A 25,876-nucleotide genomic window follows, 5' to 3' on the forward strand; every position below is an offset into this window, starting at 1 on the left:
TCTATTTAATTAAATAAACTAAAAAGTTAATGTGTCAACATTCTATAAGTGAGTTCAAATACTACCCTTGTCAAATTTCCTGACATTAAGCCCGAAATGAACTGGCCCAAAACTTAAGGTCGTAATAATTGTTAACTGAAGACAGTAATTTGTTGAACAGTTCTGTTTGGGCCTATTTAATATCGTATTTTCGGCACAAGATAAAGACACAAGATAAACACCGATTTTACTATTGATATTTAAAGCCGTTAGTTGTGTAAGTGCTAACGTAAATAACAGGAGACAAAAGCTTACGCTAGTCACTTGTTTCTATCCTATGTCATACGAGCTTCATTATACAACAAAATTTATGTCGCAATTGTACAATCCCATAGAAATTTATTTTTACCCCTTATATACCATTATCAGTTATTGCTTTCCAGACAGACAGATTCCTCATTAGACAAATTCATCGAGTAATGATAAACTGTAGTTTATATTACTACTAGCTGTCGCCTGCGAATCCGTCCGCGCGGAATTAAAAAAAGTAGCTTATGTGTTCTTCCAGACTATGCTCTTCTTGCGTAAATTTAGCTTAAATTTTAGCGAGATCCGTTGAGCAGTTACGGATCTACCTTCAAACAAATATCCATACATCCATCCAAACATTCACATTTATAATATTGGTAAGATGTACACATGGCAGTTTACTGGTGTTTAAACGCTTTAGTGACCTAGAATTGTCCATAGTTACATAGTTCAATGCGTAATCACTTGTCTTATTTACACGTATAAACAATTCTGTTAAGTGCAATAGCGTTTTTGCTGCGATTAAAATAGTGGTTGAAAATAATGCATTGCAATTGCTACTTATACATGAGAATAATATTATACACAACCCACTTCGCAATCCGCAGAGATTTAGCGCGGTACTGGTATAACTCTTTCCCGTCTTCCACATTGATCCATCCATGCATGTTAGATTATTAATTGAATAATACTGTTAAATATAAAAGGTCTATAGTTCCCTTATATTTTATTAGCTAATACAAATAAATTTCGCACAAATAAGCAGCTCACAATTTGTAACCGGGTTATAGCTGATCCGCATTAAGCGTAATCGGCTCCGGCTCAACGCGTCCGATGCATAATAATCCGATTCTGACTTAATAACTGGTGACGTACTATCAAACTATACGCATCACAATAGCAAATGTAAGCCAAACTATGAATTCAATTAGAAATGCATTTAAATACTACGCATATGGAAATTGGATTTACTTTTGTTATTGTTAGTACATAAAACATGTGAAATAGAGGATATTAAAATTGAAATGATTTAATCTTGTCTGTCGCCTGTCATTGCTGTTTATATAGCTTGCAAAAAATTACATTTACTATTCCAACAAAAATGTAGAGTGAGGTGCCGCTTTCCCTTGTCCGTCAACTCACATACAACTCACTAACTTGTTTTAGTTACCTGGATACCTATAGTTCACTCTTTTGCGTGTAAAAATCATAACGTGTCATTATCTTGGTATATTTGTATATGTGCTTACCTCGCTGGAAGTGAGATAGCATATCCTGGAGTCGGTGCTGTCGACGGAGGCCTGCTGCACGATGCCGTAGCGCGTTGACTCGCGATCGCTTGCGTACTCTGAGCGCACGCTATCTTGACGGTCGAATACGCCCCTGGAACATAAGTTCTCTATCATCTAAGGTTATCAATACCCGTGCGCGTAATCAGGTAGATGAATGTGTAGAATACTCGAATCGAAATGTTAATCACGCTCTAAACCAACCTAAGCCATGACTCTTCATGGAAGATCAGATCAAAAGAACTCGTCTAACTAAATTTTGAGCAATGTTAGGATAAAGTTTTATTTTTTACCAATAATTAATAATAAACGTTTCTACCTCTTATTTTCTGAAAATGACGCATCAAAATGGCTGAAATGTATTCCAACTGAATTTCGACAAATAAAGAGTGGAAAGCTACGCCCGGGCTTGTGTTTAACGATAAAAGGGTTGCCCAGCGATACAAAAATTCATAATAATAGTCATTATTTTAAAACTGTAATCGGAGTAAAAAAAAAGGTCGGAAAATGAGTCATTAATGTCAAATTGTTTTTAGTACACATGAAATGTCTTCTTGTTTTCAATATATTTTTCTATAATGTACATATGAAACACAATATCATGGTTATACAATGGAAAATAAATTTCTGATATGTCAGTTTCTATAATAACAATAGCGTGAATGTACCCAATAATAATGTCGATAAAGTTCCTGATAACTTATTAATACCACAGATAAAACAGATTGTCTTTTGATACATAAAAAAATAATTTCGACGTTTTGTTACTTCTTCTTTTAGTTATCAAGGTTATTTTGAATCATTTTATAAAAGTCAATCGAAAACCTAATCTTCTTTTGTTTTCTATAAAAGACTTTTTGTAATATTATACAGGCTCCATAAAACTCATTAATATTACGAAGGAGGTGAACTATACTCATTATAGAAGCGCTATTGGAAGAAGTAAATAATGCATATATTTAATGAAGACTCATACATGAAATCTGAAACTGTAATGAGTAGAATAATTTACATGAAACTGTTACACGAAGTACCGCGTGTTATTTGACCTTTACACTTCTTCTTCTCTTTACACTTCACTATAAAACTTTAGCGTAACATCAGCATAAGTTTACGACACGTGTCTAAATCAACCGAATATATTATCTATGCTATATTTTTTTTCACAGATATGTATTTTTATTTCCATTTAAAGGTTTTATTTAGTTCGATACTAATTATACAAAAGTCTTAAATTTTCATATTAATGTACACACATCTTATTATCATTTTCAGAGGAATTAAAGTAAAAAAGCTAACTTTACAAACTGTGCTATGTTCGCGTTCGAACGTTTACTTATGAAGGAATATATCGACCTCGTACTTCCAATAATGAATATCTCGCGTATTATGCTTTCGCTTTTATTAGAATTCCGGGCCTCGAAAGGAAAAAACCTTTATAAGATCACTTTATTATCCGTCTGTCTGTCTGTCTTGCAAGACCCTTTTTCTCAAAAACGCGTCTAAGTATCGAACTGGAATTTATATCAAATACTCAGGTTTGCTGTACCTAGAAGCTGTGAAAAAATCCTATTTCTAAGCCAACGCAGCAACGCAAAAGATACAGCCGTTTTTGGCGCAAAATTCCGCAAATTTTCGACGCTCTTTAGGGAATCAAAACCAACAGGGTACTTCCCGTGAACTCAGATTCTTGATATTTAGTACGAAGCAACATCTTATACCACAGATACAGGAAACATTGCGAAAACTTATATACCTACAGGTTTGTTAGGAAAACTTGGTGCTCAACCGATTCTCACTTGGCCGATTTTTTTTTAATTACGCAAGTAATTACTAAAGGATTTTAATGTTTTGTTGGATGTTCGACGAATACATTCTATTAAGTTTGCTAAACATTTTGAAACACCATTCAATTTAAAATCTAGCCAAGTCCTACCGTACAGAGTTAGCATTTTAAGACTTCATTTGCATTAAAATAACGAGACTGAATTTACATTGTGTACCATGATACGAGCTTGAGTTTAAGTTTCGTTTGAAATGCCAATTAATGCAAGGCTGATGAGTGTTAAATTCCACAAAATGCTTTACACAAGCAAACGTTAGTAAACTTTTGGAGATGAGGGCCAAGCACGGATATTTGTTGAGAAGGTCTTCGTAACGTCATCGAAATTTACCTATAATAAAATTTGCGCAGCTCCCCCTAGTGGGTGTAAAGTTCACCGACAAATCTAATACGAATTTTGACATTTTTCGACGTAGTTACGAAAGCGCGTGTTTCAAATATTTCTCGTATTAGACTATTTTAAATGAAAAAACGGCGATTGTAAACAGAACACAATTCAGGTTTAAATATATCGTTAATTTCCGTTGGTTTATTTGATACTAGCTTTTGCCTGCGACTCCGCTCGCGCGGAATTAAAAAAAAAACTTAATAGGAATAATACTTCCAGACTATGTTCTACACATGTGTATAATTTCATCAAGATCAGTTAAGCCGTTAAGGAGATACATCCATCCATCTAAACTTCCGCATTTATAATATTAGTAAGACGGACTTAAAGACATGAATAGATTTGAAGAATAAATCTTAAAAAAAAACTAGTATGTTAACACATTATTTTCTAAAACAGAATTTCATATTGTCGTCTTCATAAATTACATACACAAAGTTACCCTCCCAAGTTTCTTGTAACGTTTGATACGATTGTTCCAAACTTTACGATAAGAAATTACATAAGTATGAATTGTATTCATAATTTGAAGAAATTATAAATGATTTAGAGTTGTTACTGTTAAATTTTGTTTATTATCTAAATTTGTAATTAGCTTTTGAATTAAATTACTGTTCTAAAACAAGGTTATTTATAGCCCAAGTAACGCGATTTTGTTTCGCGTATAATAAGTTGACAAAAATTATTCGAGGTTAGTGAAATTAAAAGAAATTAAATAAAAAGTTTTGTGACTGCAACGACGCCTATGTATACTCGTAGTTCATCATACGAGTACGAAAGTTAACATAAACATATCATTATTAATATTGTCTTTTTTACAGTATAAGGTAGCTAACGAGCAAGCAGCCACCTGACTTCGCAAAAATAGCGTAGTGACGCTATCCATACCCATCTGCATAAAGTTTCAGACGCGCTGCCTAGTTAAATTACTTAACTTTAAAATAGAGAAGAACACGCACAGAAATTAGACATTTTGCATCTCTTGTCAAAACTATCAGATTTTTATCAATGCTTAGAATAAAATATAGAGAACTGACTCCCAAACTTCGCTCGTTGGAGAGACAACTGAAGAAGAATTACTTCTTAATAACATACCTTTGTTCAAAGCTATCGGCTCTATTGCTTCTGTAGCCGGAGTCGTTGAGACTCCCCTCGTGTCGCAGGCTGGGCAGGGAGTCCCATGGCGAGCGACGTGGCGGCGGCTGTCCACGCCACCCATCCGAGTGCCGGTACCACGCGGAACGCGCCGACTCGCCAATACACGACGCGCAACGTGACGCACTGACGAAGCTAAGGAACATCCAATGTGTTTTATTTGTTATGTTCGTAATATTTTGTTATGTTGTTTATTATTTAGTTGTGTTGGTAATACTATGTTATACTCGTATTTGTTCAAAAGAAAACATGACACATTAGTATCGGAGAAGAGTGTTGGAATTATCTCGTGAAATGTTTAAATCTCAAACAGCACTTGATGACTAAGGTACTACACTTTTTTAAAATTATTAATACCGTAAATATCATTACAGTTATCATTTATATACATCCATACCTATTTATTATCTAGTCAGTATTTGGTATCATGATGTGATTATTTTGTTAATTAAGGCTAATAATAAGACAAATTTATTGCTGTGAAGCTTTCATTGAATAATGGACTGTAGTAATTACACAAATTGCTCCTAATTATATGACTACGAATAATATTTCATTGCTACGCCGTAGTGTTTGGATGTACTACGTATAACTTATACTCCGAATATTATCTACACGGTAATAGAATCTCATGACAAGATTTATTAGCAATTAATAAAATAAATATCCAACTTAATATTAAGCATTTATTTAAGTACTTTACTTTGAACTGAGATAAATATATGTTTGCTCACATATAATATACTAATGAATATTTTTGAAGCAACAATTCAGAATTTAAACTCACGAAAAAACAAAATTTCATATACGTTACATTGGTATAGGACCGATATTGTAATTTTATCAAATCAAGGGAAAATCGTCAAGGGACTAGCACTTAAATCGAAACAATTTGCGACCATCGGAAAAGTTTGCTATAAAAAAGTAGTACGGGTTCAAAGTTGTAATACCGTACAATAAAGTAATTTAAAATGGCCGCCTGCTCTCTCCCTCGAGACGATAGCTCTACGTTGGATACGAAACCCGTCTAGAATCTATTACTAGTTTAACAGTATGAGTGGAGTTGACATTTCTGTGCAGACGATACTATTATGTGACCGATCAAGTCGACGTTTCAAAGCTATAACGCTAAGAATCCTTTTGTTTCTAACACATTGAGTTAATATAGTTTGCTAATAACAAAAGATGAAACTGATTACGTCACTGATACACGAATCCACACCCCAGTGATATTTTTAATACTTTTCAAAAGAAGTAATTAGGCACTAATTTCGGTAAAGTGGCGGGTATACGTTTTGAAAATACCGGATAATGATTAAGAATATTGTATTAATGCATTTACACTAGACGTTACACTTAAGAAGAAAATGTTCCCGTCTATCAGAGGTGGTCCAGTTGCCACATAACTATCGCCAATTTCATCAAATTATTTCAATGTAGGCATACAAACTCACCATCAATAATTCCATGTTCGGTAATTAAACATAATTAATCGAACGACCTGGTTGAACATTTAATAATCAATTAATCATAATAAAATCGATCAACTATAATTATGGCTGGTGTTATTTTAATGAATTATAAAATTAAAATGATTTTCATTAATGCTCCTAACAATTTTATACATATAATGCTTTATATGTGCGTAGTAAAATTGTATGTATGAAGGTATTAAAGTTTTTATTATTAGTTATTTATTAGCTAAGCTAAACATTTGCGTAATATGTAACAAAAACTAACATATTGTTGTGGCAGTAGCAAACTTTACCAAAAGTTATCCTATATTTATGAAATTTGTTTTGGTATAAGTTAAACAATATATAAATTCTTATTAGTACTTTTTATATTCAAACGTGGCAAACGAGTAAACGCCCAGCTAGATTTGCCGAAATATCGACGCGACCGTTGCCTATAGATATCCGTAAATGCTGATGCGTTGCCTACTATATGGATATTGCCCCTTCCTATACGTCTCCTCTTTCAAGCTCTTATTCATATTAATGTATATTATATGTTCTCCCTCGTATGTACATATTCTGTAATAAAAACATTCTGTTATAATAATAAATTTTTATTGCACCCCTTCTATAAAGAGAAGAGATAAGAATATGGAACAAAGAACAGCATATGTTCGGAAAAAAATCTCCACAAAAAATACAAGATAACCCGTTGTCTGATAAAACGACGCGTCGTATAGCACGTACTCTGTAACACTAATAGAATTTCAAATGACACACAAAGCTCTATCTCATTCCATTGGATTAAATAGCTTTTCAGAACGATTTTCCCGAGACGTCTAATTAAATGCTAAATCTGGCGTAGTTTCACTTTGTTGCTGTTTGCTGTACAATATACGAGCCATATTAAAATGACCCGCTATTCGCTCTTGATATAGTAAAAATAAAACTAAAATATTTAACTACAATAACGTGAAAGTTTCTATTTTAGTTTCTAAAACAGTAATTATTACGCTTCCAATTTGTCAAAAACGATCGGTAAGATAAAATTGTCAAAATCAACAAAAAACGTTTCACTATTGGATAGGTCACCTATAAGCATTGGAGACTGTGGCATTGTTCTATACTTATATACCAGTAGAACGTTTCTTTTGACGATCATACCGAATGTAATGTAAAGTAAGTCATTTATCCCAACACCATTACGAACTAGTAGACTTATTTTTGAAAGTATTTTCTCTTTAGTTTAATCTTCCACTATTTATGAAAGTTTACCAACTAAAGTTTAATTTAACATCGAATAATTTCTCCATCACAAGAATAGTTTAAACTCAGCTCTTGCATAGTTATACTTGAGGTCGGAGATAATAAAAAAGTCAGTGAGCTATAAACTACTGGATGTATTTCTAAACTTGCGCCGCCATCCGTAATTCCATCGTTAGGAATGTAAGCAGCCGCATACATACGAGCGCATAAAATTAGGTCAGACTCAACAGAAATGCCGTACTGACATTTTAAGCTTTTTATTCATTTTACTTTACTCCGCACAAACGAACTTATGGTTATTAAACTTAGATCATGAGTATTCTCTACTTTATACTGCGCTAAGATTTAAAAGACTATTATTATCTACTTTTATATAAGTATAAAACATTTTAAAATAGTAGAAATCAAACCTGCATCCAAATACAAAATTCAATAATGACATAAACTAGAGCTCACAAAATAAACAAAAACAATGGATAACAAGATTCAAAATCTTATTGATGCAAAACAATTCTGTTATTTACGAAAGAGTAAAAAAATGAGACGGCACGGAAGAGTACGTTATAAATGATTTATCGAAAGAATGTTTATGGAAATAGGTAACCCAATAAATATAGTTTTGGTCTACTGGAAATAGGGCAGCAGTTTTATGTAAAATATGTTAGTTAAATTTTTTTTCATTTAAGCCATTCCATAACTTAGGTGAAGAAGAACGTTAAGAGCTCTGGGGTAAAAATATTCAATCGATGAAGTGTTCGGTCACGGACATGAATTTTTGCATACAAATCAATGAACACTCAGCGTAGGCTCTCCATTCTGATTGCTACGCTCAGCTACGCCGTAGCGTTTGGCAGTGCTACGTACAACTTTAATAAATTCAACGTCGCAATAAACGGATGATAAAGTGAGATAATATATCGTAGCCATATTTCAAATAGCGCTTGCTTATTAATTTTCACGAGATTTACAGGGATAGATACGTTACACTTAAATTCAAGTTGAAAATTTTCATCATCATCAGCTCATTATACGTCACCATCGAAGAGCTCCGAGCCTATCCAAGTTAGGGGAGACTAAGCCATAGTCAACCACGCTGGCCTAGTGCGGGTTGGTTGACTTCACACATATCATTGAATTTCCTTCACCCTAAGAACGTCGGATAAATGTACATATGTAAATCGAAAAACACATTGGTACATGGCGGAATTCGAACCCGGGACCAGCAGATTACAAGTCAAGTGCTTAATCCCTGAGCCAGCGACGCTCAAAAGTTAAAAAATTTAATTGATTAATTTCCCTTAGTTTCACAAATATGATTTTTTTGTATTGAGATTAATTGAATTCATTATTATAATAAAAAAATGTAGGAACAGTATCAAACCTCATCAAAATGATTTTGTGAAAGTACAGTTTTAAGAGCGATCACTTTTAATAACACTGAGTAATCAGTATTACGTGACATATACAATTTGACCAGCTAAATATTTAAGTTAGAGGTTTAATACTCGTTTAACAAGGGCTGAATTATATTTATTCGAGTGAGTTATTCCAATTAATTAATAAATCTACAAACACTCGACGACGTTCCTATTACGGGTACGAAATTAGAAATAAAAAATAAATAGATCTTTATTTTTCGAATTGGACATCTCATTAAGATAATGGATTTTGAAGCAAAACATTCAATTTATTCGAAAAACAAAGCCATGGATTAAAGATACTTATAAATAAATCTTTCTATTTTTCTGGAGAAAATGTCACGAAGAGTTTGAATAATTAAATTATTTACGTCAACTAATTGAAGCTTTATTAATATTATGATTCCATTAAAATTTTATGTACTATTCCAAAAATACAATTAGACACGGTACAGTTCTACACGTCTTTTAACCGTTTGACCGCAGCTGATTTATAGGATCTTAGTGTTCTCCTGTAGATTGTCTCTTTATTTTGTTAAGAATGTTGCCCTTTTCCATCTCAATGTTCGGGAGTACCTGAAGGAAAATGTCTTGTGGAAACATAAACAAAGAACGCGCACAGTCGCGCCGCCGGAAAGCTGACAATGAAGTTTTGTCAGCCTCAGCTCGCGTCATGCGTCAAAAACTTTATTCGAAATGGCATTAAAGACGTGACGGTAACATACCAGCTTAGCACGTATACGTCTCTCACGTGACACACGAACTACGAGTAAACTGATATCGAAAGGGCATTTATTGTGAATTAAGATTCAGTACAGATAATATTAAAATGTAAATTATTCTATTAACTACTTTATCAATAATACTAACCGTAAAATTTTCATTTTAAAACACTATTTATGGTCAAATATTTACGCAATGTCCCATTCTAATCTGTAATTTGTCTTGAAAGAATTGGACTAGCTAAATTAATCTAGACTAACCGCAAAATACGTTACACGCCAATGTAATCAATTCGTATATATATAGTTGTGAATATAATTGGATGACGTTAATATTAATAATAAAATTATATAAACAAAATACTCATCGTAGTAAATTCGTCTGAGATTTATGAAGTCGAAATATATCAAATGTAAGACAATACCGAAGTTTATGGAGCCCAAAATTTATTACTTTCCTGTACAACAAGACAAAGCGATGTTTTGTTATAATCTTCCTGAGATCTATTATTATAATTATCTATATGTATTTTCTATATTTGGCACATGTAAAGGAGTGTAGTACATTGTAACAAACATCCATCCATACATCCCGACATTCGCATTTATAATGCTAGTAAGATACCTTTATTGCACACCACAATAATCAATATATAAGTAATTTTCTAAACATTAGGGATGAAGGATGGTTTTTGATAATGCGAATTTGTTAATGGCGATAGTTTTATTAATAATAATTTTTGTTCAAATTATATAAAAATACTGTTCTAAGTTAAAAAATTTACATTCACTATCTTGCATTAAGAATTGGGATAATCGTAGCTTAACTTAAACATGAAAAATGATAAGACATCTGTAAATATTAATTAAATCATTTTGTGATTCATCATCATCATCATCATCAGCTCACTATACGTCCCCACTGAGTTGCTCGGAGCCTACCCTAAGTTAGGGGTGCTTAGACCGTAGTCAACTACGCTCGCCTATTGATTATAGCAATAGTTTGGCCCAGTATTTGTGATTTCTATAATTTTTTTTCTATTTCTGATAAATCAAGTACATCACACGTGGTAATCGGGGGAGAACTACGGTGTTTGACATCCCAGTGTCATTGATAAGTACAATCTTTTTCATTAAATTTTTTGAACAAAATGTCATTACATTTTTCAATTCATGAATGCAAGAATGCGAAAATCAAATTATAATTAGTACTGTTACTATCGATATTTAAATATTAGTTTTGAATATGTTTTGTTGAAATCTGAGTTCCTAGATCTTAAATATTTTAATTATTTAGTAAAGTTCTTGCGAGATTTTAAATAATTAAATATCTTATTAAAATATACATAGATTTAAATATTGTTTAAACTTACCTTGATTGGTGATCGCTCAAGTATCCCTGATCACGGTCCCGATTGCGATCCCTGTCAAAAAATATCCTCATTTCAACCCTTCATAAATTAACAGCATGTTTATTTAGGGCTTCGCTGTATTCCAGGTAAAGATAAGTAAAATAATTTCATCTTGTAATTTTTTTTAATTTTGTCCAAATTTATTAAAAAAAGACATTCTACTTAATTAAAGCTATAAATTATCATCGTTTTTAAAATAATGTTATAAATTGCGTTACGATAGAATTTGATATTAGACTTAACTATAGTTAATCATTATACCCTTTTAGGATATTAAATACCACGGCATAATGTAAGCTTAACTGAATTAAACTTTTTAAAAATATAGGCTATAGATATTTACACAGGTATGTTTCACTTATTTTTAATATTGTAACTGCAAACAATACAAGAAAAAACCTTATCCGACATATCAATCAGATGTCTGTTACAATTATGTTCATTGTTACAAAAATCATTTTCAATTAAAAGCTACGCGTCAACAAACCTTGTGTTATGATCGCTGAGGTACCCGCGCTCCCTCTCCCTCTCCCTTTCCCTCTCGCGCATTAGCTCGTTACGGTCGCTGCGACAACAATACAACACCTCAATCAATAAACAACAAAAAGAGGATACAAACGAAATAGAGCTTCGCATTTAACAAACCGGCGAACAACGACTGGCCTATTTTCTTTGCCAATTCAAATTTGTAAAAGCTACACTGCTTTGTTTATGGAATAATGAAACATTTTTATTTCGATTTTTAATTGAACTGAATTTGAATAAGTTTTGTTTCTGATTTCAACATTTTTAAAAATTGTTAACTACCTTCTCACATTGCTTTATAAAAGAAAGAAATGTGATAAGGTAGTTTTGGGCATTACTGTTGGGCCTTCGCAACAGAGAGTGAACTACTAGACTAAATGAACAGTCTAAATAAAAAAAACAGAAGAAGAAAAGTAACGAAAGGAAATTGGTTTTTAATTCCTTACAATACAAAACAAGTGTATTCTCACAGAACTAGTAGTGATTAATAAGTTATCGGAAACAGAATGGTAAATTATCTTCGTGCGTCAAATTAAATGGTTTTTCTAGGAGACTGTAAGAGTTAATTAGAATTTTATACATGGGTTTCAGTAGTAAGAAGACACGGTTAAATTCTGACGGTTTAATACTGAACCTCAGTAATTTCGTTGAATATTCTGTGGCACGTTTTAATTTCTAGGACACTAGTCCTTTAGTTACAACGTAACAAGAAAGTTCCTACCTAAATATAGTACAGTTATTTCTAATTTCGTGAGTTTTCAACAAAAAATATCTTAAAAATGTAAATCATAAATTAAGGAAAAGTGATCAAAAGTGGAAACAAGTTTTGGGCCCACTACATAACTAAACTAGCTATGAAAACGTGCGAAGTCATTTCTGAGTATTGTTTTCCATGTAGAGACTTGAAAGAGTTTGAGAGAAATTTTGATTTTTAACTTTAATGGTAACCGTAGAACTCAACTGCAACGACACTTTTTAGTCTCTTTGACAAATAGAAAGTATGATATGTATTAATATGATACGTATCACCGCTTAAAGATATATAACGTTGTGTTGTACTAAACCTACTGTATTGCTGTTAAATGTAAGAAATGAGACATTAAAGTACGAATAAAATAAAACTTTACCTATAATATCCGTCTCGATCAGATCTGGCGCTGTGCTGCCTTTCGACACCGAGGCGATGCGGAAGCGGCAGAGTGGAGGATCGACTGCCACCGCCCGAACATTGCGAAGCGGGGCCTGTGTTCATAATAACATTCCTATATTTCTTTCACTATTCTTTCCATTCTCAAGTAGGGTTGGTGACAGGCAGGCCGTAAAAAATGAAGCCAAATCTTTAAGGTTTAAAAAACCTTGTGCGCCGACCCTACGTGAGTGGGATAAGGCCAGGGAGATGATGATGAATAGTCGAATGGCGGATTCCACTCATTCACAACTCATCATAAGGATATTGGCAGTTTGTAACGTAAATCATTTTACTAATATCATAAATGAGAAAGGAACTCTGTTTGTCTATCACGCTTTTATGATAAAACATGTAAAAGTTCTCCATACATGATTTTTTTACCTTTGGTTTTATCAAAAGTACGCTCCTGTACGACTCAATTTGACGCGATTTTGATGATACTTTTCTACTTGAAAGTGAATACTTATCATGTGGTGAATCAATTTAATTTATTTTTTGCTTAATGACAATTAATAATAGAATAAAAGACAATTGTTTTCCTGGATTAATGTTGTTATAAAAACTTACGTCTACGCGGTGGATATGGGCTGCGCTGATTTGAAGGCGGCATGTTGTCGTTGTATTCTGTGCAGAAAAATATTATTATTTTAATTAATGCCGTCATTCATAAATTATATTTTTGAATGAGGGAATTCACTACAAAAATTGGAAAGTATATAAAATTAGCAAAAGAGAACATACCTAATTGCACCCCAGAAAAAAAAATATCACTCGCAAATTTTGATGTATTTTTTTTAAATATAGCTTTGTCGAGATAAAGCTTTTATGTCATATATTTTATGAAGTAAACTACTACTTTACACACTTTTTAAATTCCAAAAAGACTCTAAAATCTTTTACAGGATAAAGATACATTTTAAAAATAAGTCAACTTTTGCTAGTGATTGCTAATTTTTTTTTTAATGTGTGCATGTATAATGAATTACACAATTTTAGTTGTAACACTGAGGCGAAACCCAAATTGATAAAAGAGATTAAATTAATTAACCCCAAAATTAATTCTGAAATGCCAAATTTATTCTATGCAAGGTCTTGTTTTTAATGGCAACACCGATTTCCTCCCAATTGTTTACAATTTGTCCGCAATCGATGGATAACCAAAATAATTAACATCTTCACGGCTTATTAACGTAAAAACTTTTGTACTATAATAAAACACTTACCCAGATCTTCCATACTCTGACTGAGCAGAGCTTCAAATGTGTGCAGGCTGTAACTCTCAGCGTCCATTCCCTTGGCGAGCGTGTTGCGCAAGTGCATCTCGTACTCGAGCAGAAGTCGCGAGGTGGGCGAGCCAGGCGCAGGTGTCGCGCTCGACTGCGACGCTTGCCGTGACAGACACGGCTTCTGCAGCTCAACATATATTAGAATCCATGCATGCAAAACGCCGTATTAAAATCCCGACCCAACCTTCCTTTAGCAACACTTATGATTCCTTAGGCCGGTTACCTTTAAAACTAAATTCGGATCTGCCAGCCATTTCCAATCACACTATTAGATGTAGCAAGGTTCCCCGTTGAAGGACACATAGTGGACATCATCATTATTATCAAATTAGAATTCATACAGTTATCAATTACCGCCCAGCCGAGTTATGGATAAGTCACACGTATTTGATATCTTCTTCTTTCAAAAATTCATAATCAAAAAATCCTTTTTCCGAGAACAAAAACACAGTATTACGAAGCTACTAATACAATGCCCATCGTTTGAGTACATGGTCAAGTAGTTATTTAACTTTCGTATGCATTCGGTTAAGTCGTTGAGTTAGTATGGTATACTCCCCTCGTTATTTATGTTAGTGTTTTTAAAAAAAGTGATTATTTAAAAATATACAATACCGGATGATGATGCATGCGAGGATCTCTGCGCTGGCACGGCTCTTGGTCCGAGTTGCCATTTGACGAGGATGGCGTGGTGGCGTAGCATTGGTTGTCGAACATCACGTTGTCTGAGGGCGGCGACAGGTCGCGCTCGCCCCCGCCCAGCTCCAGGTACAGGCCGCGACCCGGATACCCGCTGGGAGCTGCGCCCACTCCCACGCCACGGCTTATAGAATAATGGATTATTTCGATATAAAGTCGATGTACATTTTGATTCAAAGGTACTGGCAAAAGAATGAATAATATAAGCTGTAGTGTCCTCCTTAAAGAGGGCGTTATCATTAATGTTAGAATATCTTTTGCTAATTAGTGGCAACGCAACATAATTTTTGTCGTCACATGTGACTTCTAATGTATATGATACGTATTATACAATCCCGTACATTATAAGCGTGAGTTTTCACTGCCAAAACACAATGTCATCCGTCAAATTCTTATTAACAGAACAGAGATAATGATATGATAGATATATTAGATAGTGCTAATTGGAGAATGAAAACGAGGAAGGCCGACCCCAAGTAAATGGGACAAGGTCAAGGACTGAAGAAGAGATAATGAAATGCTTTAACAGGTTTTTAACAGATGGCAATTGCAGTTATTTTAAGTTATTCTGATAGTTACCGTTGCGAGCTTTGCCGACTGTTGTTATTGACATGCGAGTAGTGCGGGTGCGCATGTGGGTGCGGGTGCGGGCGGTGTGCGTGCGCGTGCGCGCAGGTCGGCGGGCAAGCCGCACCATACCGCCGTCGGCCCATCTCCGGCGACGTCACGGGACTCTCGGTTGAAGGCATCGGCTTCAGCATTCGTTTCAGGGTGCTCGAATCTATAAAAAAATCTTTTTACCTCTTTCTTCTTCTGGGTTCCATTGGGTACCTTATACCTATCATTTCCTATGTTGTCCGAGATCATGTCATGTTAAATAAGATAATTTTAAAAGGTTTATATAAAACAGAAGTTGTTTTAACAATTCATTTGTATACCAAACTCTGCATATTTTCAATCTTACGATATAACGCAACGTGACCAAGTCTGCCTTGTTTTATACTCCTTTAGTCAATCACCAGGTGAACGAGTCTAGCCCAGTTAAAATGATTTTTGGAGAGGACCTGTCTACTAAAAAGAATATCTTTTGATAGATGATATACATGTATATAAAGTGTGCTACATACCCATATTCATGTCTTCAGTGCTCTTAGATTTAGTGCGACGCGAACCCGAAGTATTGTTGTTGATAACGTTATGATGATGCATCGCGTGCTTTTCCGATTCACGTGACTGAAAATATAGCAACAATATAACAATTTTTACACTAATATTTATAACTTTTATATCTAAACCAATGTTTTTGTGTATCTCTTTATCGATTACTTTCTTGCACAGAATATTTAGTTCTAATATGTTGAAGTACATTAATGATTTTCAATTATATATTTATTCAATTATAATATTTTTCAATTTTAATCTTTGTGTTTAATGCGTCAATTTTTCTTATTGTACTTTTGTAACTTTTTCATGTCTTGCTATTTTAATAAATATTGTTTGACATAGGTAGTTTACTATTCATTGCAGCTTTACTAGCTCTGCTGAAATGACATAGCTGTGTCGACGTTGCTAATTTAATGTACATTTAACACTTACGGATTCGTTGCCGTCTCCGTAGTCAACGCTCTTGGGCATGTGCTGCAAGTGTTCCTTGTTAGAGCGTGTCGAAGTCGAGGAGGACTTCGAGGTGGTAAGTGTGCCTCCGGCCTGCACTCCCTCCGATTTCAGATCTTGATTGTGCTGACTTGAGCCAGTAGCTCCTTGTGACTCCTCAGATGTCTGTAATATTATAATTACATGTATTTTTTTGTATACAAATACATTTTTTTCTAATTGTGTTACCGTGTTTTTTTTTTAATAAAACACTAACGTCATATATATTTTTCGGTAATCCTATCTGGTATTAAACGTAACAAAATTATCCTTTGTCCCAAATAAAATTTCAAAGTTATTATGTAAGCTAACTTGAATACATGAAATATCTTCATTCATTTAGTTCATGAAGTAACTTCAGCTAATTAATATAAATTATAAGTTTCATTGAAATCATTAGCTAAAGTTTGCGATATGACGATAACATCTGAATAATTCAAAAGATATAGCTATGTATGTATATTGTATATATTTATAAAAATTATTATATAAAACTTACATTAGTGCCATGTGTGCCGACAGAAGCCGTGACAGTTTTGGGTGCTGTGGAGGTGTTGGTGGTCATGGTCGACGTCTCCTGCGACTTAGGAGGACGCTGCGGTGGCTGAGTCTCAGCTTGACGAGCAGCCGCTACACAGAACATAATCATTGTCAAAATAAACTATATATATACGAGTACAAATCGTTGTTAAGTGAACTGTACTTTTCAACAAAAGAAGAAGTATTACACTTTTAAAATATAAATTTCTCCTAAATTATAAATTCGTTAGATGGGTTTCCTCTCTCATATTCATTGTGTGAACGAACTGAGATTTATTAAAACTGGTTCTAAAATACGTACAGCGTCATTAAAAACGTCGTAAACCTATTTCCATTCTATTGAGATTCAGTTGAAACCGAATACTCTGATGCTTTTACTGTAGCTATAAATGATGTTCTTTAATCTTTATTATGACGTGTAATTAAATACCAGTCCAACATCAAGATTGTTTTTTTCTCTGTAGAGCAATATTTTCTTCAGAAGAAAAGCCATTATGTCAAACTAGAAAGAGCACAACTCTGTTATAATTTTACTCATGTTTATAAAATATATATTTTTTTCCTTTTGTTTTATGCTATCTTCTAAGATCCAAGTCTTTGAAGAAAGCATTAATGAAACTTACGTTTAGGCGGTGGCTGATTTGTCGGTTGTGAATTAGCGACATTATCGTACAGCGATGTAGAAGAGGTGGCAGCGGCGACCTTGTCGGCTCTGTTGGCGGTGCCCGCAGCAGCAGCATCTGTTTCTATAGCGCGAGTCGTTGTACGCGGTAGAGTTGATGAACCTAGGCCATTGGAAGAATTAGTACTTAGGGGCAAAGCTTTGTTTATTGATAGTAATTATTATACTAGTACTTACGATATCGTGGATCTTGGGCTCTTAATCTGGCGTATTGTTCTTGGGACATACAGGTGCATTGCGGCTCACGGCCGTAGGTCAAGCTAGGAAATTAAGAAGATAATGTTATCGTAATGTTTTTTTTTTATTGTGAAGTATTTTGAATTCGTATCTACAAGTACCTTGATCGATTGGGACTGGCTGGTGTGGAGACTGGTTTCCTCTTAGTTTTAAACTTCTGTTTGCTCCCCGGGGGTTCTAATTTTAAACTGTAACTCGACGACGCTTTGCGCGAAAATTTGAACGATGGTGACTGGAATCAAAAAATACTTTTATGAAATAATACTTCGTACCTAATTTTTTCATAATTATAACAAAATAATTTAAATAAACCCAATGAAAAATATGTGCTTAGGTTTAATTAGATATTTTTGTCGTGTAGAATTAAAAATTAAAGGAAACTTACACAACATTCTCTAAATTGTTTGGCATCAATGGGAGAAGTAAAGTTTAATCCCCAAGTGTCGTTAGTCATGGGGTCCTTCCAGTACACGAAGCATTCCGACGCCTGCCCGATACGGGTACCTGGAATATAAATAGACAAAATTGTTGTCACTCAATAAAATTCTTCGATGAATTCAGAGAAGATTTGAAGATTTAAGTAATGTATTAAAATAGTACAAGTTTTAAAATATCCAGAATTGATGTTCAATGTTCAAATTGTATTTCAAGATTGGTGTTAATTAAAATCAAAATAGAAGCTTTGTAAAGTCAAGTATGTACCTAACAATAGCTTCTGCGTGTTGGTACAGATTTCGGTCGATTACCCGTGTTACTATCTAGTGTAATTTTAAAACTGGGTTACAGTGGCGGGCGGCGCATTTTTCGATTTGCTTCTGTAAAACGACCCCGTATGGAGCCACACTTGGGATAAACTTTTAAATTTTATGTCAGAGGACTTTGCGTTACGGACAGCTATTTAAAATTCTAAATGCTCTTTTTGCAGAGTTTTCAAACTTGTGGTTAAAATGAACTATTATTTTAGTAATGTGTATTTTATGTAGAAGAATATGGCACATTTTTTAATACAATGTGGAAGAAGGAAATTCGAACACTTATTTTATCAGTAAAATATGTATTATGTGAATTTAGAAGGATCACTAATTGTTTTACCGTTGGTTTTTGAGACCAAAACCTCTGTATAAAACGTATCGTTCTCATCTTTGACAAAACAGAGATAACAATATGTTTTAAACCGAGATTTTGATCTCAGAAACCCACCATTAGTCGTGAAACAAAAAAACTAAAATGAAATTTGAGACAATATTTATACCTAAATTAAATTAATTTATATATAACAAGCAAATTATAGATAGAGTAATTTAAATTCTAACTCGCATCTGAATCTTTTGTGACGGCAAATGTAAACACATCTCTATGGAAAATGACATGTGGAATGCAGAATTTTAGGTGGAGTATAAATAGCTGATCGGGATTCCACCGTCTATTTTGTCCGAGAGATTAGTTAACCCTATTATTAGGATACTGAGGCAAATTATTAATGAGAAGTTGTCATGATTCTGTATTTGATTAGATTATTTTGCCTCGAACGGTCAGAGAATGTTAGTAAACATTACGGGTTTAGAGAATATTTTTATTTTATAATAAAGTTTTGCGACGTTGATATTTTACAATTTATCGCTATTCAGTGCTTATTTATTTTATTAAAAAAGGCTTCTCAGTTACTAACAAGCATTTGTATCGTTAAAATGCGAGCTTATTATAAAAGCGTTTAATTAAAAAAGTGTTTTGCGTTAACTGTGGCTTTATTAGAATTAACCAGGTTTAAACGTCTACATTAAACACGTTATTAGATACAATAAATTATAATATCTGATAATCTGATAATACGGAATATGTTTCTTGAAAATTGTATACGGCCAAACATCGTTGACTTGAAACCGTAATAATTAATGAAAAACCAGTAAATTTGGTAAGCAGTAACCAGATCGATCTGTTATTCAATTGCAAGAGATAGGTCACGTCGATGCCCCTTCCTCTTCCCATACTTTTCTAAAAAGTAAATGGAAAGAAGAAGTGGTTTCTTTTCATTCTTTAAATCCACTGTTTTAGCGCAGATGTTTAGGAAAGACAAATATTCCCTTCTGTACTTTTTAACAGTGGTAGACGCCGGCAACAACAACATCTGTTGGACGAATTGGCCGGATCGCCCGGTGAAATACCAAGACACAGAAGACATGCGTGAAATGGAAGAAATTCTAACCCTTTTTCCCTTTCCACCCTTTTCTTATAAGGAAGGGATTGGAAGTGGAAGCGGATTTGTCGGAGTAGGTGATGCATAGGAAATTTTCTAATTTTGTGCGTCCCTTCCTTCGTCGATTAGAGGTAGGCAACGCGTCTATGGGCCGCGGTCGCTTCGCTAATAAAGCAAATTCAGGCGGTCGCTCACTCGTGTGCCACCTTATGATAAAAAAGTACATCGTCTCTTTTGTCCATTAGGCAACACGTTTTAATTTTTGGTTGCTGATGACTAAGAACAGCGATCACAAGAAGAAGATGACAGCTTGTTCAATTGCTACCGTCTACTATAAAAAGGTAGGTAATAATTAGGTCTGTACCGTAATTAATACTCATGTATACATTTATTTGGCTTACCTGGCTGCAGTAGTCTAACGTCGAGGATCTTGTCGACCTGTGAGTTGTAGGCGGTGATGTGGAAAACACACTCGGGCGAGTCCTGTATGCAGGTGATGTTGACAGGCACCAGGTCCTCCGATACCTGCTGCCACTTCACAGTGCCCGCGCCGCTCGCGGACACGTGGAACACCTCCGCCCAAAGTCTGTAAGTGACAAGTTCTCATATTACTGCAATGCGCCGAATATTTCAAACAACTGAATAGTTATTAAATTAAGTGAAGATTAAATCAAAATCAAAATAGCGTATAATTTGATTACAGTAAGATGATGTATAAAATCTTTTCTTAAAATGTTACGAAATCCTTTTCTTTATCTTGTCCATAGCACATCTTAATAGAATATATCTTTTTATAGGGTGTTGCCTTTATGTATAATCAACGTTTATTACTAATAATCCCTCGAGTTGCTTTCATAAAGCAAGTATAACGACAATAGAATTTACCGCATCGAGTTGATTATTCGACAAAACAATTATTATTTGAACGGAGTTCGTTTAACTTTATAACTTGTGCATATAAGTTGCAGCGAGACTTTAATTAGTATTATTTCCCACATCTGCTAAAAGTAAAGTTATAATATAAACAATTTGCACTAGGCCCGGCTTGTTTGATGCTGCTAATTACGTTGCTGGCACATGAGAGTTCTCACATTCAAATATTTAATTTGTTGCCGGCCTCATTATGAAGTACGTTTTAAAACTTAACCTTTATGTATTTACTATGGACTTTGACAAGTTTTCATAATAATTAAGTTATGTATGTTTTTCTGTATTTGAATTTAAAATACATTCATTTGTCTACGGTAAATGACAGACATTTTTAGTGAAATTTGCAAAAGTAAAATGATACTGTGCTCTATTTATTTACCATAACACTTATTTATAAATTTACCCTCAGAGATTGTTATGGAAATCTGTTAAGAAACTTCGATGGTATTGAGTTAAGATAACGTCATGACAATCGAACTACAAATGATGTTTGAACAGTTTTGATCATTTGCATTTTCCAAACGGTTTTCCTTCTAATAAGTTTGGGAATCTAAGTATTACCAGTTCCTAGATGGGTTTCGACACAAAATTTGCAAATAACTCAAATTTGTTCCAATTATCTTACGCAAGCGATATCTGTGATTAAGTCAGATTAAATTGTTACCTAATCAATATTATAAAAGTATAAGATTGTTACCGCGCTCAACGACACACACGATCATGTGTAAGCATGTTAATAGGATTACATGAAAACCAGGCTACAAAGTTACCCTAGAACGGTCACGAAAAAAATAGCTAGAAATTCCGGTTTAAGACTGTTGAGAACTCAGAAATTAAGTAGTCGAATAATCCCATTTTTTGTGTTCTTTGAAAACATAAATAGGAATAGTCTCTGTTTGTTTCCATTGATGCCTTCGATAGCACATAAAATCTTAAGTACCTTAATAAGTGTCCGTCACGTCGTCGGGAGTTCTGCCACGGGCTGTCCTCATAGCGGTACGCCTTGCGGAGTATGGGCGCGCAGGAGCACGACGACAACTTATTGCCCATCGTGCGCGTGCCGCACTCGGCGCACTGCACTATGCTGCCTGCATTACAAAGTACCATTAGTGTTATTCATTAGTAGTGTCATTAGTTGATCCGGAAGAGGAGGGCCTTTGTCTAGACTTTCTTTCTAGTTTTGGCACAATGCTGCTTAACATGCAACGTACGAGTACCATTAGCATTATCGTTAGTTGATCTCGGAGAGTGAGGGCCTAATCTAGTTCTTCTTAGGCTTAGCTTAACTCTTTATAAATAGCAATACACTTATACCAACTATTTCGGTTTCGAAAACATATGCAAAGGAGATCCTTACTTTATGTATGGGATTTAGGCCCGCACAAAATTATGTTGTTTGTTGATGTCAGTTGTGCTTGTCAAGTAAGAATTTCTATCATAATGGGAAGACTTATGTGGCAAGATATGTATAAATAGAATTTGTGGATATTAAGAACATAAGCGTGTAAGTATTTACCGCCTCCCACCATCTTTTTGTCGGCATTGATATTACATAAGAGGATTTTCTGCAAAGGTTACCGCGACTGACAATTAGATGTTATTTCATTCTTAAGTTACCGGTAATGAGATGTACAACGGAACATGTATTAGCTAAAAGGCGGCGGTAGGTGAGGCTATAAAAATATATTCAGTCATAGTTAACTATAGCAGACAGGCGCAAACGCGAGGTTAAAAACCTATAGAAGACACATTGGATAATTTAAAAAAAAAATAATTTAAGGATATTTATGAAAACAAAAATAAATAACCGAATCTGGAAACGTATTTGTTAATTTATGAGGTAAAGAGACCGCTCGCCTTCGCTTGTACAAATGTCAATTGCTAGAAAACATGCGTTACATAAAGTTTTGATGTCAAGTGTTAATTAACATGAAGACGGCAAGTCAAGAATGTCTCAGCTTGTCACTGCATGTTTTCCTCACTTTAATCATTTTTGAATGTCAAATATATTTGAGTGTTTACTTTTTTTGATTGAAGGATTTAAGACATTATTATTAGCCATAATCTAAATTTTAAATCACATCACAGTTATTGTTTTATGTTATATACGAAAAAAAATTAAAAAAGCTTACTAAGGTCACTTTTTTGTTAAAAGTGAAATACTGATTTTATACTCGTAAAATGCAATTGAAGAAATTCATGTTGGTGGGAAAAGTAAATTAAGAATTTTATTTCTTTCAAGAACTAACTAATATGTAACTCAATACTTGGAAGTTTATCGTCTGTCGATTATTTATGCGAAATATGATTATTAGTAAAAATTTTTCATAAAAAATTTACATACGTCTATGTTTTTTTTTATATCATAAGGTAGCAAACGAGCGAGTGGCCAACTGAATTCGCAACTTCAGATGCGTCGTCAACCTCTAATCGACGAAGGAGGGGATGCACGGAATTAGAATATTTCCCTTCCTATCCATTACCTCCTCCGTCAAATTCACTCCCTATTCCTTTTCCTTATTGGAAAAGAATGGGAAGGGAAAGAAGCCTAAAATTAGGCCTGCGGCGCCACACTCATGAGACGAAACGCGAAATTACTTCCACTTCCCGTTTGTCTTCTGTGTGGTCGTAGTATTTCACCGGGCGAGCCAGGCCATTTGTGCAAGAGATTTTGTTGCTGGCGTCTACCACTGTAAAAACGATTCTATGTCTAAGTCGTTTGGACCTGTAATTGAAGATATTTGCCGATAAATGTCAAGGAAATTTGCTCATAGAATTATCGTAATGTGATTTTTTGATTGCATGAACGCTCAATAGAAATAGCATAGCATGATACTTGCATTAATGATAACACACTATTAATATGTTTTACATGTATACTGCTGTTTGTTCATAATTCTTGTCATTTGTTTATGCACGCATGTAGCTTCACATACTAACAACCTTCCATGTACATCTAATTTTAATTGTGACTTTTTAATATAACTCGATTCTTTTATTGATCCAGACTAAACGCCTTGTCTTTATCTTATCAAGATGAGTATTCTCGCAGGAATCGATATATATCCATCTTCCTTTTGTCATTTTTGGTCAAAGATAAGTGATTGAATAACAACTCAAAAAGTTGTTTGCCTTTGTATATGCATTTATACATCGATCTATGTGCTTTATAACAAGGTTCATAGCCATTTTAAGGAAAATAGCGGATGAAAAAATAAAAAAAAAACAATATTCCCGTAATGTCACCAGGTGCCATCAGTTCGTAGCAGCGAGTGGGCGCGGTTGGGGTTCGGCGAAATCTTAATGCCGTGTCAATAGTGAAGATGGTGTTGTGCACATGACTTACCCGCGGTCCCGTGATGTCACCAGGTGCCATCAGTGCGCGACAGCGAGTGGCCGCGGTTAAGGCTCTGCGAGCGCTGGGTTCCGTGCCTATAGTGATGTTTCACAACGCCATGCTGCAATTTACGCATCAAGTTATAATTTTCTATAATACGACTAAAATATAAAAATAGTTTTACATTAGTGCACTTATGAATTACAATGGTAGGGTTAAAGGTGAAAATGTACAAAAAACAATTTGAATTTCATACTAATTGTTTTAACTTGGATCATTGTTTCATTATATTCGAATTTAATATTTATTTTGGATAACTTTAAAGGAAATATTTTGATGTCATTTAGGCTAAGCGAACATGCATGACTTAGAATTATCTGTCACTTTTAAGCCATGTGAGAACAACAATTATTTGATCCCTTTAAATATTTGTAATTTTAAAAACATTTGCCGTCACAATTTTTTACGTTGCGATATTTTTTTTTGTGACAGGTAAATCTACGTCCATAATAATTTATAGTATAGAGTTACAATAATATTCAAGCTATTTAGGATGAAAATATATATGGTATGAAATGAGCATGCATGAAAGCAAATTTGAAACAACATATTCAGTACTTGAGTGGGATTAAATATAATTTCTTTAGAGTTCAAAATCTATCATTGGTAAATTTATATTTTTATTTAACTAACAATTTTATTTATATTGCAACTTATTTGTAATTTTACTGCCCTTGAATAATCTGCAAGTTAATGGTGCATAAAGTGCATTTTTATACTTGAACAAAGTTAATAATAAATAATCTTGTTTCATAATAACTAAAAAGTTTATCGTTATATCTTCATATCGAATGTTCGTGCTTAAATATTTCATAAACCTTTCATTGCCTATTTGTATTCATGTCTTGAATAATAAATATTGATGACACTATAAAGTTGTTTATCTCTCCTCCTATGCATAACACCTAGTGTTGGAGTATCCAGAGCTAACACGAGATGGGGGCATTATAAGTATATCTATCTATACCTATATAGGACCTGACGCTTGTAGAGGCGTTATACCACACACCTCCGACTTTAATAAAATGTACCCTGTAATATCGTTCGACATATTTTCTTCACGGATAAAGCTAATAAAGCCAAACTATCGATAGAATTGTTAGGAGGATATCATGAAAAGTTTACTGTCATTTATTATTGGATTTGAACGGAACGACTCGGTGCTGTCAAATAATAATTAAAATTCAAGAGCCGCATTTCTATGTCGATCGTGATTCGTCTATATCCGATAGAGATTGTACATAGGTGTATGTGGGTCAACCTAGTTCTCAAGCTAAATATGTCTAAACTAAACTGTAATCGTGTC

The 25,876-nt window shown here is 34.0% G+C and overlaps 1 protein-coding gene across 3 annotated transcripts in view; it reads right to left on the reverse strand.

Moving 5' to 3' along the window:
* Nucleotides 1–24,591, reverse strand: part of LOC106714985 (protein still life, isoforms C/SIF type 2) — a 77,716-nt gene extending 53,125 nt beyond the window's left edge. For all 3 annotated transcript variants that reach the window (XM_045678464.1, XM_014508153.2, XM_045678463.1), the window contains exons 1-19: nucleotides 24,520–24,591; nucleotides 22,114–22,261; nucleotides 20,645–20,829; nucleotides 18,435–18,553; nucleotides 18,151–18,281; nucleotides 17,990–18,072; nucleotides 17,754–17,915; nucleotides 17,090–17,220; nucleotides 16,534–16,716; nucleotides 16,065–16,170; nucleotides 15,517–15,718; nucleotides 14,854–15,061; nucleotides 14,176–14,359; nucleotides 13,520–13,576; nucleotides 12,891–13,005; nucleotides 11,726–11,803; nucleotides 11,200–11,250; nucleotides 4,904–5,098; nucleotides 1,539–1,671 (exon numbers count right to left, since the gene is read on the reverse strand). In XM_045678464.1, the coding sequence (XP_045534420.1) occupies nucleotides 1,539–1,671; nucleotides 4,904–5,098; nucleotides 11,200–11,250; nucleotides 11,726–11,803; nucleotides 12,891–13,005; nucleotides 13,520–13,576; nucleotides 14,176–14,359; nucleotides 14,854–15,061; nucleotides 15,517–15,718; nucleotides 16,065–16,170; nucleotides 16,534–16,716; nucleotides 17,090–17,220; nucleotides 17,754–17,915; nucleotides 17,990–18,072; nucleotides 18,151–18,281; nucleotides 18,435–18,553; nucleotides 20,645–20,829; nucleotides 22,114–22,223 (2,433 nt within the window). In that variant the 5' untranslated portion in view covers nucleotides 22,224–22,261; nucleotides 24,520–24,591. The remainder of the gene's footprint in view (nucleotides 1–1,538; nucleotides 1,672–4,903; nucleotides 5,099–11,199; nucleotides 11,251–11,725; nucleotides 11,804–12,890; nucleotides 13,006–13,519; nucleotides 13,577–14,175; nucleotides 14,360–14,853; nucleotides 15,062–15,516; nucleotides 15,719–16,064; nucleotides 16,171–16,533; nucleotides 16,717–17,089; nucleotides 17,221–17,753; nucleotides 17,916–17,989; nucleotides 18,073–18,150; nucleotides 18,282–18,434; nucleotides 18,554–20,644; nucleotides 20,830–22,113; nucleotides 22,262–24,519) is intronic.
* Between the last annotated feature and the right edge of the window lie 1,285 nt (nucleotides 24,592–25,876).

This window comes from Papilio machaon, chromosome 6 (genome assembly GCF_912999745.1).
Source record: "Papilio machaon chromosome 6, ilPapMach1.1, whole genome shotgun sequence".
NCBI lineage: Eukaryota > Metazoa > Arthropoda > Insecta > Lepidoptera > Papilionidae > Papilio > Papilio machaon.